An 18160-nucleotide genomic window follows, 5' to 3' on the forward strand; every position below is an offset into this window, starting at 1 on the left:
ACTTCTACTTTGCTGTAGTACTAGTCCAACGTAGGCACAACGTTATAAAAACGTTTAAATTTATTTTAATACCCAAGGTCGGGAGCTAACTATTTTTTGTAACTAATCCAACGTTGTGTTTAGTAAACATGTGGTCGCAAGTCGTGAAAATGCTACTTGGGTGTCTAGTATAAAAATGTTATTTTGTAATTTTTGCAACTACTAGGATTTTTTTTTCGTTGGCACTTATTCAAAATTCCTAATTCACAGAAATACAAAACTAATATGGCGTCTAAGTCGCGTTTTATCCTAAATTGGGATAATTATAGTAAAAATATTATTTTTATGATTTAGTTAGAGACATATGTCAGATGGCAGTGAAGGAAAACGAAACAAAAGTATTTAAGTGTGGAGGATGTTTGAAGATCATAATTATTGAAACACTTTAACCAAGGCAAAAAAGTTAAACGCAAACAACTTTATTGATAAATGTATTGTTTCTACTTTGAAAAATACTAATGGGCCTTAAAATTAAAGAAGTTTTTAAAATTTTCTTGAATTTTTTTTTAGTAAAATGAGAATAATTTATTCGCAGTCGAAAAAATTGTTTCCGCGTGTTTTTTAGGGTCAAATATTTCAAGGTAATGTATTCAAAAAGCAGGAATCGCTATTTTAGGAACGAAACATTTTCTTATTTAACAACATGGCGGCTTTCACTTTGTTGTTTTGGAGATTAAAATGGAGTAGTTCGAGTAGTCGCATACTGGACTAATAAAGTCGCAGTTCGGCCTTAACAGGTAGTATACTAGTCGCAAGATTGTTTAATTTAGTCATCCTAGAGTCTAGCTTGTGCCGCCCTCTATAATCTAAATAAACGAGGGAGTGGATAAACTATCGGTAATATATGTCGATGTATATTTAAATTTAGGTCCTGAAACTGACGTCGGAAAACTCTATATTGTCCAACGTTGTAACTACGTTGTCCGAATCACCTTGTCCGAATCACCTAAAGATCACTTCAGCAAAAAAAGGTTACAAGACAACGTTTATTCGACGTCGCAGAAACTTCTACTTTGCTGTAGTACTAGTCCAACGTAGGCACAACGTTATAAAAACGTTTAAATTTATTTTAATACCCAAGGTCTGGAGCTAACTATTTTTTGTAACTAATCCAACGTTGTGTTTAGTAAACATGTGGTCGCAAGTCGTGAAAATGCTACTTGGGTGTCTAGTATAAAAATGTTATTTTGTAATTTTTGCAACTACTAGGATTTTTTTTCGTTGGCACTTATTCAAAATTCCTAATTCACAGAAATACAAAACTAATATGGCGTCTAAGTCGCGTTTTATCCTAAATTGGGATAATTATAGTAAAAATATTATTTTATGATTTAGTTAGAGACATATGTCAGATGGCAGTGAAGGAAAACAAAACAAAAGTATTTAAGTGTGGAGGATGTTTGAAGATCATAATTATTGAAACACTTTAACCAAGGCAAAAAAGTTAAACGCAAACAACTTTATTGATAAATGTATTGTTTCTACTTTGAAAAATACTAATGGGCCTTAAAATTAAAGAAGTTTTAAAAATTTTTCTTGAATTTTTTTAGTAAAATGAGAATAATTTATTCGCAGTCGAAAAAATTGTTTCCGCGTGTTTTTTAGGGTCAAATATTTCAAGGTAATGTATTCAAAAAGCAGGAATCGCTATTTTAGGAACGAAACATTTTCTTATTTAACAACATGGCGGCTTTCACTTTGTTGTTTTGAAGATTAAAATGGAGTAGTTCGAGTAGTCGCATACTGGACTAATAAAGTCGCAGTTCGGCCTTAACAGGTAGTATACTAGTCGCAAGATTGCCTAATTTAGTCATCCTAGAGTCTAGCTTGTGCCGCCCTCTATAATCTAAATAAACGAGGGAGTGGATAAACTATCGGTAATATATGTCGATGTATATTTAAATTTAGGTCCTGAAACTGACGTCGGAAAACTCTATATTGTCCAACGTTGTAACTACGTTGTCCGAATCACCTAAAGATCACTTCAGCAAAAAAGGTTACAAGACAACGTTTATTCGACGTCGCAGAAACTTCTACTTTGCTGTAGTACTAGTCCAACGTAGGCACAACGTTATAAAAACGTTTAAATTTATTTTAATACCCAAGGTCGGGAGCTAACTATTTTTTGTAACTAATCCAACGTTGTGTTTAGTAAACATGTGGTCGCAAGTCGTGAAAATGCTACTTGGGTGTCTAGTATAAAAATGTTATTTTGTAATTTTGCAACTACTAGATTTTTTTCGTTGGCACTTATTCAAAATTCCTAATTCACAGAAATACAAAACTAATATGGCGTCTAAGTCGCGTTTTATCCTAAATTGGGATAATTATAGTAAAAATATTATTTTTATGATTTAGTTAGAGATATATGTCAGATGGCAGTGGAGGAAAACGAAACAAAAGTATTTAAGTGTGGAGGATGTTTGAAGATCATAATTATTGAAACACTTTAACCGATAAATTATTGAAACACTTTATTGATAAATGTATTGTTTCTACTTTGAAAAATACAAATGGGCCTTAAAATTAAAGAGGTTTCAAAAATTTTCTTGAATTTTTTTTTAGTAAAATGAGAATAATTTATTCACAGTCGAAAAAATTGTTACCGCGTGTTTTTTAGGGTCAAATTTTTCAAGTTAATATATTCAAAAAGCAGGAATTACTATTTTAGGAACGAAACATTTTCTTATTTAACAACATGGCGGCTTTCATTTTGTTGTTTTGGAGATTAAGATGGAGTAGTTCGAGTAGTCGCATACTGGACTAATAAAGTCGCAGTTCGGCCTTAACAGGTAGTATACTAGTCGCAAGATTGCCTAATTTAGTCATCCTAGAGTCTAGCTTGTGCCGCCCTCTATAATCTAAATAAACGAGGGAGTGGATAAACTATCGGTAATATATGTCGATGTATATTTAAATTTAGGTCCTGAAACTGACGTCGGAAAACTCTATATTGTCCAACGTTGTAACTACGTTGTCCGAATCACCTAAAGATCACTTCAGCAAAAAAGGTTACAAGACAACGTTTATTCGTCGTCGCAGAAACTTCTACTTTGCTGTAGTACTAGTCCAACGTAGGCACAACGTTATAAAAACGTTTAAATTTATTTTAATACCCAAGGTCGGGAGCTAACTATTTTTTGTAACTAATCCAACGTTGTGTTTAGAAAACATGTGGTCGCAAGTCGTGAAAATGCTACTTGGGTGTCTAGTATAAAAATGTTATTTTGTAATTTTTGCAACTACTAGGATTTTTTTTTCGTTGGCACTTATTCAAAATTCAAATTCACAGAAATACAAAACTAATATGGCGTCTAAGTCGCGTTTTATCCTAAATTGGGATAATTATAGTAAAAATATTATTTTTATGATTTAGTTAGAGACATATGTCAGATGGCAGTGAAGGAAACGAAACAAAAGTATTTAAGTGTGGAGGATGTTTGAAGATCATAATTATTGAAACACTTTAACCAAGGCAAAAAAGTTAAACGCAAACAACTTTATTGATAAATGTATTGTTTCTACTTTGAAAAATACTAATGGGCCTTAAAATTAAAGGAGTTTTTAAAATTTTCTTGAATTTTTTTTTTAGTAAAATGAGAATAATTTATTCGCAGTCGAAAAAATTGTTTCCGCGTGTTTTTTAGGGTCAAATATTTCAAGGTAATGTATTCAAAAAGCAGGAATCGCTATTTTAGGAACGAAACATTTTCTTATTTAACAACATGGCGGCTTTCACTTTGTTGTTTTGGAGATTAAAATGGAGTAGTTCAGTAGTCGCATACTGGACTAATAAAGTCGCAGTTCGGCCTTAACAGGTAGTATACTAGTCGCAAGATTGTTTAATTTAGTCATCCTAGAGTCTAGCTTGTGCCGCCCTCTATAATCTAAATAAACGAGGGAGTGGATAAACTATCGGTAATATATGTCGATGTATATTTAAATTTAGGTCCTGAAACTGACGTCGGAAAACTCTATATTGTCCAACGTTGTAACTACGTTGTCCGAATCACCTAAAGATCACTTCAGCAAAAAAGGTTACAAGACAACGTTTATTCGACGTCGCAGAAACTTCTACTTTGCTGTAGTACTAGTCCAACGTAGGCACAACGTTATAAAAACGTTTAAATTTATTTTAATACCCAAGGTCGGGAGCTAACTATTTTTTGTAACTAATCCAACGTTGTGTTTAGTAAACATGTGGTCGCAAGTCGTGAAAATGCTACTTGGGTGTCTAGTATAAAAATGTTATTTTGTAATTTTTGCAACTACTAGGATTTTTTTTTCGTTGGCACTTATTCAAAATTCAAATTCAAAATATTTTTATCGTACTTCTTGTGTGTGTTAAAACTAATTTAAAAATGGCTTTAATAAACGCGTATTCACCACACCAATAAATTCTTCTAAACCAAACTGCTCTGATACGCTTAATATTTTCTTTCTGCCTGAAAGCACATAAAAGTTGGCTACGTAGAAATATAATATACGATGACATTTTAGTATATGACTGACCAGGTCCGACAACGATAACGGCGTGATAATATTTACTTAGGAACAAAAACATTTATGCTTAGTGATATATAAATTTATTTAAAGTTTACGATAGACCGTAATACGAAAAGTTATAGATTAAAAACTTACGTGTGTAAACTTAGCTGGCCTGGATTTTGTAAATTAATTTTTGTTTTGTTTTTACACACAGAGATGTAAATTCATAACTTCCATTTTGTTTCATTTTAGTTATCGTTATATACAAGGTGTCGCCCAAATTTACTTGTATTGCATACTAAATTTTTTTACGAGCACTTTATGAATTGGTGAATGCACACTGCAGTCACCAATTAATAGAATCATATCAATTATCTCTGATGTAGAATAAGTTTTCATTTTCGGCAAATTTCTGAAAATTTGATTTGTTTTAACTGACACAAAATGATCTCACAGTCATTTTATCAAACAACAAAGATCTGCTGACGCTAAATCATAAAAATGAAAATATATTGGAAACTTTTTATCTAAGGGGTAGGCAACCTTAACATCATTCTGAAGAGAAATAAAAACAAATTTATTAGAAACAAATTTCTAAGAGAAAAAGGAGATCTATCGATTAAAAATATTGTCAATAAGTTGGCGCTTCCGGAAATACCGGAAGTTGACAGCAATTTTCTTATTTTAAATGGGCGACCCCATTTTTTATTATGTAAAGGGAAAAAATTATCTGTAAACTTCTATGAATTTTGATGTTAAACACTCTATACCTAACGTAAACCGTTTTTGAGAAATAAATATTTTTGGACGAATAAAACTGCTTGTCAAAAAAATGTGTATAGCCTAAACATTAAATTTAGTGATTAACAAATTAACACAGTCACTGTGATATAAAGAGAAGACATGTGGCTACCTATTCCAAAAATTAAATTGTTCAAATGTCATATAATATTGGCCGTAGCTGTCATGGAATTGAGCGATTAAAAAATTGTCTTAAATCTTAATAAAAAAGTGATAATAAATTGTCTGATTGTACAATCCGGAGTTTAACCATAGTTTTTTTATTGCAAATAATTAATCTTCATACAATTTTATGACACCCGTATTTTTTTATTTTAATCCATTTTATCCCATTTTTTTTAAAAAATTAGTCAATATTAAGAATTTCAAATTTACACTTTTGCAATCTCTGACGTCAGTTATCAAAAGTGTCACGGTTTACCACCAGGTACAAAGGTAAATAAAAAACATTTTTCTAAATGTATTTTAAAGTAGATATAAAATTAATTGTAAAATAAACTTAAGGAACTTACGTTAAAATGATCTTCACAGCAAAATCTCGTACTTTTGCTGACATATTGTTGTCTTGCCGCTTCAAATCAGGCTCTTCGACGGCTTTCATCCAAAGGAACAGTTATAAAAACTTTTTCTGGAGAGCCTTCAGAGTTATTTAGACAGCCCTTCACAAAACAAACTTTAACACCCTTCATTACAAAAATAATAAAGAGGGTACAATAAAACAAAATTGAAAACTCAAAGTATTTAACGCCAAACGCAAAATCCACAAAATACAAATCTAACCTCGAGCCCTCGAACGCCTCGAACATCCGAACAACTTTGGTAGTGTTTAGTGCTTCGACAAAAATGGCAGTAACCTGTTAATAAAAGTAAATTTAATATTGGGGTAATGAAGAATAATCCCACATAAAAACGTATTTTTTAACGATCTTAGTAAAAATAGAAAAATCTAACGTGATTTTATTATTCAGAGGCACGCGCCCTCTGTCAACTATTCAGTCAAATGCTGAGAGGTGACGTCACAATTTTCTACGCGCCATTTCAAACCATTGAAATTTGTATCGAATTTGATTTATTTATTCCTTAATTGTAACTTCGTTGCATTTCTTTTTGTATTGAGGGAGTACTTTTTAATCACTTCAATTGAATTTTATATTAAAAATAACAAAAATTTACGATGGTTAAACACCGGATTTATTATTTGACACTTACTTCAAAGGAAGCTAGATAAAATCAAGAAAAATACACGTTAAATATAGATAAATAATATAAATAAAATTTTACAGAGAATTTAAGTATGTAATAAAAAATGGAGGCACCCATTTAAAATGAGAAAGTTGCTGTCAACTTCCGGTAATTCCGGAAGTGCCGCCATAATGAAAATATTTTTAACCGATAGATCTCGTTGTGAAACAATGATGTGCAAACAATCTCCCATCTAGATATTTTAGTTCTCTAAAAACCTTTAGTGCACACCCAGCCTGGGACACGCTGTATAACTGTCAGAAAAGTTAGATATTTTTTTTATTAACTAGAAAATCACTTATGATTTTTAAAAATACAGTTACTTTACATTAAATCTTTCAAATCAAATAGTTTGATGGGAATTTTATTCAATTTAAGATTCATTTAAATGCTATCTAGAAGCTTATTCGAAGTTTTACGGCATTAGCTAGAGTGCAAGTGGTTATTTACTTTTCCAGATAAATACTCTGAACTTAAGGGAAATCGAGAAGATTGCTTTTGACGAAAGGGAAAATGGAGAATCTCTTAAAACGCAATTGAAACTTAGATTGCCAAAGAAAGTATGTATTTTATCTATAATTTTCAGTTAAAAAATTTAAGAAATATTTTATATACCAATAATTTACATTTATTTACATCATTACATAATCAATAACAGAAAGTTTATTCGTGTTAAACATAGAACATACAACAAAATTAAAAATTCATTTATAGGTACTGAATATTTCGTATGATCGAAAAAGTCATTTGGGGTGTATTCCGGTGCTTACCTTGGTTATGGTTTTATGTTCCGTTTTCTTATTACGGAACACGGGTTCTGTAAAATATCTATCATAATTGTCACCAAACTAACCAGCGCGAGAAGGCTGGTTTTTCTGGTTTTGTTTGTCAATCAATGTCATTTATGTGACAGAAATCAAGCAAATATTGGAAGTTCGAGTGAAATTCTCATTTAATTTCTAAAACTTGTAATGATATTTTGTATTTACATCGAAAGCAATGGAGGTGAACAGTAAAGGGAAATAAATTTTATTAACTAAATAGAATGACTTTTAAGGACCATTTAAACTTATCGTGCAGCCATCGTTTCTTGAAGTCAGAAACATTTAAAGAAAACATGAAAAACAAGACAACAAGTAATCGTGAATGTTTTGTAAGCTCTAAGCAGCTTACTTATTTAAGACTTACCCTGTATAGTTACTAATTTATTGATTCATGCGTTCGGAATTTTTCATTGCATAAAATATTTCCAATTTCTTTTATTCGAAGCCATGCAAAAATGAAAAATAAAGGCTTTGCTTTGGCTGATTCATGACTCGCATGGAAAAACAGTCAATAATTAAGAGTTACGAATGAATTTTTCATGCATACGTTACTGATTTTCCATATTGTACGATAGCATACAGCTCCAATATTAAATAACCTTTGCGTTTGCGTTTCTGATAAATAATTTCAGTATCGCAAGTGTATTATAGTTTGTTATACAGGGTGCTCGGAATTATATTCGGAAAACTTTGGCAGCATATAAAAAGCAAATAAAAAAGTTGGTATAAATCTAATATATAAAATTCTTTTGCAGAGTTTTTGTTACCATACTCCTCCGAAACGGCCTCACCAATTTTGATGAAATTTTATATGTATACTAGCGTGTACCCGCGACTTTGTTCGCGTCGAATTAATCACTTGTAATGGTAATGATAAAGCAAAGCAGGAATTTCCATTAACATACAAACTGGATAAAATTTTCTCACGTTTATGTCAGCATGAGAAAAAACAATATGGCGATATTATTATATAACTTGGTAATATTTGAGGGGTAGTTTCATCTCGTTGGAATTTAACTTTCGAAAAATCCGTTTGCCAAAAATAAGCTTTTTACGTCAAGCAGTTTAAATAGAATCGTGGTTAATCAATTACCCAACTTTTTGGAACAGCCTGTATATTTTTTTTTTAAATTTGAAATATGTAAAAAAACAAAATAAATTATGCGTGTCCAAGCGTTTTCCCGAAAGACTAACCGTTTTTTTTAAATAACAAATATTGTAACATTTGAGGGGCGTTTTCACCCTCTTGGAATTGGAGATTCGAGAAACCCCTCCTTATCGAACCTCTACACCCCACAGTCAATCCGTTTGCCAAAAATCAGCTTTAAACGTCAAGCAGTTTAAGCAGAATCGTGATTATAGGTACTCAGTGGTCATATTTTATGAAACACCCTATATAACTTTTTAAAAAATATTAAAATATGTAAAATAACAAAATAAAATATACGTGTTTAAGAGTTTTTCCGAAAATCTCACCGGTTTTTAAATAAAAAATTCACAGATTTTGCAACATGTGCAACCATCATAGGCGTATTGAAAATACCAGACACAAAAGTCGAAGTTACTAAATATTAACTATTTCTACTTAATCATTTAATAATTCTGATAAAAACACGCTTGATTATTTATTTTAGAAATCATACGGGCTATAATCATTAATATGACTATATTAACAATACTTAAATCAAAATTTATTTGGAACGGAAGGAATGCTACTGTATTACAATAATTGTAAAACAAGTATGTAATAATAACAAGGAATAATTATTAAAAACTGCTCATCTTGTTATAGATGTCGGCGTCTTGTCTATTTATTAACCGTTTAGCTATAGTTTGATTTCAGATAATGCAGATTTTAATGTGGCATTTGTGTTTTTTTATTGGAATTATTATTTTTAGCACATTTGGTATACTCTATGAAGTTATTTTTAAGTGCTCCTGTCCATTTTTCAATTATTAAAGTGCCTTTAGATACAATTAAAATTAATTAATTGGTGTATAGTATTTGTATTATGGGTTTGTTTATTTTTTATGAAATTATTTTTTTTCCTACTAAAATAAACATAGCTTACTAAATCACTAGCTAGCCATTTTTAAATACAGGATGTTAATTAAGTATCTGGCCAAACTTCAGGAGGTGATTCTTTGAGTGTTTTAAGGTAAAAAGTTCATATAAACATGTGTCCGGAAATGTATAATTTTAAAGATACAGGGGTGTCAAGATGTTTTCTAATAGACCTTTTTTATTAATATCTCAAAGATCTGTTAGCCGATTTTGTTGAAATTTCGCTGTGTTGTGAAATTTAATAAGTTAGCACTAATTAAATGATAATTATTATTTACAACAATATTTAAACGATAAAAACTTATCCCAATAAATATTTAGCACCGCCTTGAATTCATTTGTTTTACGTGGGCGGTGAAAACCATGCAAGCTTTTTCTTTGTCCTAAGTTGGTAATTAAAAAAATTATTATCATATAAAAAAATATAGGTCCTAATAGCCTAATTTTTATCAAAATATATCAGCAAATCCGATGAGCCCGAATTATTATATGTTTTGGAACTTAATGATTTAATTAATTATTCCCTTTAATGCATCGATTGTGCGCATTATCCTACGCGCCAAGAAAAAAGTTGCATTAGTCTAAATTTATTATTTATGTTATTCCGCTCTTTCACGTATAATCTGCCCCCTGCTTCTCACTGCGAAGACTTAGATTAAAATAACCCAACTGTACTTAACAACCCATGTCTTGACATATTCTTTTTATAATAATATCGGCTTTTCCCGGGCTAACTAAACATCCATGGCTCATAAAACCGGTTGGCCCACACTAATAAGACCTCATTTCGGCCTTCGGACGGCCTTGCTCTATTCAGCTATCGAGTTACGTGTTGACAAGTTGATTAGGCAGGTTATTGAACTCCATGTCGCCTCTAGCATGTCGTTTTTTCAAAGATGGGTCCCATATAAACGCGGCCAGAAGTATTTTCAATACTAAAAATATTCTAATATTTGAGGGGTGGTTTCACCCCCTTAGAATTCGAGTTTCGAAAAATCCCTTCTTATCGAACCTCTACTAAAGTCAATCCGTTTTCCAAATATCAGCTTTCTACGTCAAGCGCTTTAAGCAGGATCGTGATTAATCAATGACCAGATTTTTTGAAACACCCTGTATACATTTTTAAAAAATCTTAAAATATGTAAAAAAGCAAAATAAAATATACGTGTTTAAGCGTTTTTTCGGAAACTTGGCCGTTTTTTAAATAAAAAATATTGTAATATTTGAGGGGCGGTTTCACCCCCCTGGAACTGGAATTTCGAAAAATCCCTTCTTATCGAACCTCTACACCCTAGAATCAACCTGTATGCCAAAATTAAGCTTTTTACGTCGAGTGGTTTGAGCAGGGTCGAGATTAATCAGTGAGTCAGTCACTTAAGGATTTTATATATTAGTATAGATTCAGTAGGTCTGAGAAATAGGTGGTTATCTATTTGTTATACCCCTGATAAGGATGGCCCACCTCAAATGTTTTATTTTTATTTTTCTTTATTTCGCATTAAAAAATAATGTCGATATTTGGATGGGGTTAAAAATTATCTGCATTTAACCATATTTGTTAAGAAAATATTTAAAGAATACAAAACAAATTGTCTGAAACGAAAATAACTTTCACAAGTAAAAAAATACGTGGTGTTGACAGATACACGCAATAAAATTCCAAAGAGATTGCGTTGATTAAAGTTGATGTTTGTTTTCATCCCGCATCGCCAGCAATGAAAAGAGATAGTTTACTGCAAAAACAAAGTTTAAAGGTAGCAAAACCTCCAGAGTTCATTAGTGGCGGAATTTAAACAGACTGTGGTGAGAGAATCTCGAACTATTTTCACACAAAATAACAAAACATAAATAAAAACAACTGTAAAGCTTCCACAACTTTAAAGTTGCAGAAGTGGATATTTTTTTCTGTTAAATAAAAATTGTTGTCGTTATTGTCGTAATTTTTGTTATTATTTTACTCAGATGCAAAAAGAAACACAACGGAAACTTTTCGTCAAGTTTAAAGTGTTATATTTTTTTTTAATTTTAGCCCTATTTTCATGAATTTTTTTAGCAAACTGTATATAATTCTATCAACTTTAATTCATAAACTCAGTTTTTTATAAACTTTAGTATTCGGCTTATTATACAGGGTTAATTGAAGGGTTATTTTTTACCTTAACTTTAAAACACTTTGTGCAATAATTTCATGAATAACTTTTCCTAAATCATTATTTCATCAATCAAAACCATGTCTCACCAGAATTTTGTTTTTGACTCATATCAACACATGCCTTGGCTAATTTTTAAGAGCGAAATGAACTTGTCACCATCAATTTGCAATTTTTTCAACTATCATTACTTTATGATGTTAATTTTCAATTCACGAGGTGACTTTGGTGACTATTGTCATAATATCATATCGACTCTATTAGAACTCTATATTAAAATTTAAAAAACGTTAAAATGTAACGATTAATAAATATTAGTAACACTAACAGAACTAAGGATATTAAAAACAATAGCTGTAATAACTAACTGTACAAACAAATAAATATAATACTATGTATTGCCTCCCCTGGCTGTTATAACTGTCTCTAGACGTCGATTCATACTGTTAATGAGGCTGCAAATATATTGGGTTACGTTTTCTCATTCTTCTTCAAGGACCAAGCGAATTTTTATAATTTCCCTTATCTTCAACAAGATCAATGACTTTTGCACATTCTTTGACACTAAGAACCATATTCAGTCCCACACAACAATAATATAATCACCAAACCCACCTCGTTGTTATGAAGATAATTAAGAAACGTTTTTTTTATTTAGAGTATTTCAAACTGCTTAACGGTTTTGCAGATATTCGCGGTTTTATAATTCATATGGCATTTTCCACAGTAAATTTTTATCAAAGCCACCCAATGATTTTTCTCTCGTATTTAGCGTTGAAAAAATCATATGAAATAATACTGCGTGTATCTGCGAAACTACTAAAAATGTTGAAATACTTTAAATAAAAAAAAAATTATTTTTTGATTCTCCACCCAATAAAAAATAATATACAGTGTGTTCAATTTAAAACACAAAAAAAACATAAATAATACTAATATTTTAGAAATTTTGGAGTAGAATTTTGAACACCCTGTATGGTTTAAGATTATGATATTTATAAAATTATAGTATTATTTATAGAATTACAGTATTTGTAATATTTTTTTAACGGGGGTTGAAAAATATATATTTTTAATTTAATTATTAATATCTCTGAAATTATCGAAATATATTAACTCTAAATTTATTTTAATTTTCTTGGGATTTAGGTTCGGCAAAACCCTGATTAAGTTTTCATTTGGTTTTTCATTATTTTTATTTGGTTTATAAAAAGTATAGAAATAAAGATAATGAAGATAATGAAAAACCTAATGAAACTTAATCAGAGTTTTCTCGAACCTAAATCCCAAGAAAATAAAAAAAATTAGAATATTTAGAAACAAGGTTTAAGAGTATCAAATTTTCCAAGTATATGCAGTGTGTCCATGGATTGTCTTAACTATACTTGTAAACTTGTTTATTTTCGATTTTTCGAAAAAAAAAGTCATTGTTCGTAACGTTTTTTGCTTGTTATTTAAATATGATTGAAGTTACGAAATATAAATTTTAATATACAGGGAGCTTAAAAATGTCCAAACGCCTCTTCTATGTCGAGGAATGCCCCTAAAAGCACTTCTCTTGTTTGGAACGTCGACTCCACTTTGCTTACTAGCTGATGGAGTGCGGATTCGGTTGATCGTCCTGCTGTGTAGGCATGCTGGTCTTGATGAAATGGTCTTTTTTCCATTACTTCATCCCTAATATACCTGTCCATTAGTTTCTCAAGAGCCTTTAGTACAAACGACATAAGACTGATGGGCCTAAAGGCCTTCGCCGTCGAATAGTCCAGACGTTCCCGTAGATTACTTAAATACCTACAAATTTTCTAAAGAAATAAAAATTAACACATTTTTTGAACACAACAATATAATGTTAACTAAACAAAACTAGAAAACGTCATTTTTCTGCATCACAAGCAAATAAAAATTAATACGCAGCCAAGAGTCATAATTCAGGATTACTCTGGGGGGAGCCCAGCAATACCTGGGGGGGGGGAGTATGCAATGCGTAGTATACCTTACCTTGTTGGCGTCACGAGTCGCGGCACTTGGAGTTTAATACGTGTAAAACATAGCGGAAACGAAGGACAAAATGAAATTTTGACCGGCAGTAGAGAAAATTGGTAAAATAAAATGTTTTCAAGCGAAAATTGGATAAATTGGGAATAGTTTTGAATATTTTAGGATGAAAAAAAGTGATTTACAAAAAGTATAATTTACATAAGTTTTTCTAGTTTTCTCCTGGTTTTTTTGGGGGGCCATTGACCATTATTTGAACTCATAGTTAAGCCGCCACTGTAAATTACTAGTATATTTAGGTCGTCGAAAGATCTAGATTTATTAGAAACATTACTGGAAATATGCATTAGATATTAAGCGTAAATATTGGACATTACTAACGTTGTATAAAAAATTAGACAAAACAGTTTTGTAAATAAGAACTCGTCACAAACTAAATAACAGGTTAAATAAAATAGGTTAGTCTGTGATCTCGTCTATTTCTACAGAATATTCAATACCCCTTCCTACTTAAATATCCGGGTTGGACCCTTTCCTTTTCAAAATTCCGGATCCACCCCTGGGACCTACAGACTTCGTTTTTATTCGACACACTGAATTCAAAATGAGTTTTATTATCTTTATCGATTTTGCACGACAGCAAAAAAACGCCTTTTTGGTTTTGCATCGCTTAAAGTATGGAGATAGCTGAGATCGTCGAACAAAATCCTTAAACAAAAACAAGGTCTGTGCGTGCTTGTAAAGTTTGCATCAAACGGTAAACTTTTTTAATAAATGGTATATTTGTTTTTTTTTTCTAAGGGTTTTGTTCAAGCGACTTTTGATTAAAAAAAAATAATAATATCATTAGAAAAGATTACGAAACTTTATTAATTATATTCTACAAAATATTTATATACAGGGTGTCCCATTATATTTATTAAAGATATTTAAATATGCATGCTATAATACAAAAGTTTATCAACACCCTGTACATTACTTTTCAAAGTTAATTCTTGTACTGACTTTCAAGCCAGAGAAATAAACTTTACTAAAAAATTTGATTGCTTCCTTAAATGTATACAGGGGTATCAAAAATTGTTGGTCTATTTTAAAAATTTATTTTACATCAAAACTTCGTTATTTCAAATACAACACTATGTATTTTTTTAAATAAGTTGAAGCAGATTTAAATGCTCTTTCAAACTATATTAGGGTTTTCTATACCTATCTGGCTCAGTTTTTGAATAAAAAGCGATTTTTCAATAAAATTGTAATCAATATTACAATGGATGTCATCGTGTCGCGATGGCAATTTTCTAGTGACACTTAGTAGCTATTTTCAAAATCGACATTAGTTTATGGAATTTATTTAAATTTATAACAGGTTATTTTTGTGTAATTTACCTACAATAAGGTTAATAAGTATTTATTATTTTATCAAGGAAAAATGAAGCAGTATCTGCTGGCGGAAGGAATGGATATGTTACTAGTGATTTTATTTTGTGAAGACAATTGCTTGTTGGCCTGAAGGGTTTATGCTCAAAGATATCCAAATAGGAATTTTCTTGACCAGCGTTGCTTTGAAAAACTACTTTTCCTATTTCGCAGACCTGATATAGATAGAAATCCAATATATCTACAAGTCATCGTAATATAAATCAAAGAATTACTTTATTTTTCTTGATAAAATAATAAATACTTACTTATTAAACTAAACTTATTAACAGCAATTTTTGATACCCCTGTATACATTTAAGGAAGCAATAAATTTTTTTAGTAAAGTTTATTTCTCTGGCTTAAAAGTCAGCACAAGAATTAACTCTGAAAAGTAATGTACAGGGTGGTGACAATTTTTTTTATTATAGCATGCATATTTAAATATATTTAAATATCTCAAAAACCAAAGCATTAAAACATATTAAACCCTTATAATAAATGCCTTATTTTATGCCCAAGAATCCAAAACAAATATAACTTTGGTATGGATCTTAGTTCTAACTTGAAATCTTGGATCTTAGTTTGAAAATAATTTTAAATTATGCACATTGCCTCTCTACATATACCTATAAAAATTGTTGTTTCTACATCTTTCCGTTTTCGTATAATCATCCGAGAGACACCCTGTTTATTGTAATACATTTATATTGTAATCTATAATAATATATAAAATCCTTAAGTGACTGACATACTGATTAATCACGATCCTGCTCAAACCACTCAACGGAAGAAGCTCAATTTTGGCATTCAGGTTGATTCTAGGGTGTAGATGTTCGATAAGAAGGGATTTTTCGAAATTCCAGTTCCAAGAGGGTGAAACCACCCCTCAAATATTACAATATTTTTTATTTAAAAAACGGTAAAGGTTCCGAAAAAACGCTTAAACAGGTATATTTTATTTTGTTTTTTTACATATTTTAAGATTTTTTAAAAATGTATACAGGGTGTTTCGAAAAATCTGGTCATTGATTAATCACGATCCTGCTTAAAGCGCTTGACGTAAAAAGCTGATTTTTGGAAAACAGATTGACTTTAGGGTGTAGAGGTTCGATAAGAAGAGATTTTTCGAAACTCGAAATGAGGGGGTGAAACCACCCCTCAAATATTAGAATATTTTTTATTTAAAAACCGGTGAGATTTTCGGAAAAACTCTTAAACACATATATTTTATTTTGTTGTTTTACATATTTTAAGATTTTTTATAAATTTATACAGGGTGTTTCATAAAATATGACCATTGAGTAATCACGATTCTGCTTAAACTGCTTGACGTTTAAAGCTGATTTTTGGCAAACGGATTGACTGTGGGGTGTAGTGGTTCGATAAGGAGGGGTTTCTCGAATCTCAAATTCCAAGAGGGTGAAAACGCCCCTCAAATATTACAATATTTGTTATTTAAAAAACGGTTAGTCTTTCGGAAAAACGCTTGGACAAGCATAATTTATTTGGTTTTTTACATATTTTGAAATTTTTTAAAAAATCATACAGGGTGTTCCAAAAAGTTGGGTAATTTCTTAACCACGATTCTGGTTAAACTGCATGACGTAAAAAGCTTATTTTTGGCAAACGGATTTTCCGAAAGTCAAATTCCAACGAGATGAAACTACCCCTCAAATATTAGCAAGTTATAATCGTTATAATAATATCGCCATATTATTTTTTGTCATGCTGACATAAATGTGAGAAAATTTTATCCAGTTTGCATGTTAATGGAAATTCTTGCTTTGCTTTATCATCGCCATTACAAATTAATGATTAATTCTACGCGAAGTCGCTGGTACACGCTAGTACAATATATAATAATTTTTATAATAATCTTTATTTCTCAAGTCATACAAAAATTTTACATTCCTTATATTAACTAATATAGTAGTAACCTAATTAATACAAATACATATTTACAAACTGCCAGACATAATTTGTTTAATAAATATACACCGTTTCAGTTCTGCAGTGACTGCATTTTTTCAATTCTAGGACAGCATAAATAAAAGTTAATTAATAATAAAAAAGCAACGGTGTATATTTTCATTTGTTGTTAAAGTTTTTTGTTTAATTTACGTCATTTAAAAAATAATAAATATATTCATCATAAAGAATATTTATATTTAAAATCAATACAAAATAATCTAATTTCCACTCAAGAAATAAATTGAAAGACCCCAGAAGTCCGAAAACTTGTACGGGGTGTCCATCGAATTAGCTGTGTTTGAACTAGTTAAAAGTTTAAATTAAATAAATATAATATAAAGAACAACTTCAATCAGCATTTGTTGAAATTGAAAATTTAGTTCCTTGACTGACATTTTCATAAATATAATTAATTTCATACACATCGATATATTAACTCTATGCTTAGGGTAATTTACAACACATAAACAGAAATACCAACACATTCACTTTAACTCTCATTATTTACATGCCAGTCGTCAAACACTTCCTTAATTTGTGTAGTTGTAGCAAACTGCGCGACTACTTGCGACGCCATTTCCTCAATAATAACTTTCGACGTTTGTTATTGTTTCAGGTCCCTGCGTCTACTATCCCGCTTCGAGGAACTCCAAAGAAATCTCGCCGTTCACGGGCCAATCCACCATAAACGTGCCCGATTGACGATCGCTCACCGCGAACGTGTGAACCCAGGCTTTAAAATGAATACAGCTTTAGCTTCACACTTTGAATATAGAGATTAAGGAAGGAGCATATGACTAAAAATCTTATGACTGATTATGGCTAATTTAAATTCCGGTTTTTCAAGGCCGTTCTAATTTTATTAAATATAGATAGTAAGAAAAATACCAAATACGCTACTGTAACACCTAAGTCAATTTGACGTATCCTAATTATTTTTGACAAATGGAAAATAAAAGCATAAGTTCAAGAAAAATATATATGCCGCAAGCGTAACGAATAACTCGGCATTTTGCAAAAAGACTAGGCATATTATAAAACGCCGGATTTTTAACAATAGAAGGATATTTTGCAAAGGGCCTATCTGTTTTCAGTCGCTTTTCAAAATGCCTAATGAAGACTAGTTTGGTTTGCATAAAATATTTTACGCGGGATTAGTAAAA

At 30.8% G+C, this 18160-nt stretch overlaps 1 protein-coding gene across 1 annotated transcript in view; it reads left to right on the plus strand.

The window, feature by feature from the left end:
* Nucleotides 1-17938, plus strand: part of LOC115888229 (FMRFamide receptor) — a 336884-nt gene extending 318946 nt beyond the window's left edge. The window contains exon 7 of the mRNA XM_030907887.1: nucleotides 17614-17938. Within this exon, the coding sequence (XP_030763747.1) occupies nucleotides 17614-17699 (86 nt within the window). The 3' untranslated portion in view covers nucleotides 17700-17938. The remainder of the gene's footprint in view (nucleotides 1-17613) is intronic.
* Nucleotides 17939-18160: the final 222 nt, after the last annotated feature.

The sequence above is a fragment of the Sitophilus oryzae genome, unplaced genomic scaffold (assembly GCF_002938485.1).
Source record: "Sitophilus oryzae breed Bouriz unplaced genomic scaffold, Soryzae_2.0 scaffold_690_pilon_pilon, whole genome shotgun sequence".
Taxonomy (NCBI): domain Eukaryota; kingdom Metazoa; phylum Arthropoda; class Insecta; order Coleoptera; family Curculionidae; genus Sitophilus; species Sitophilus oryzae.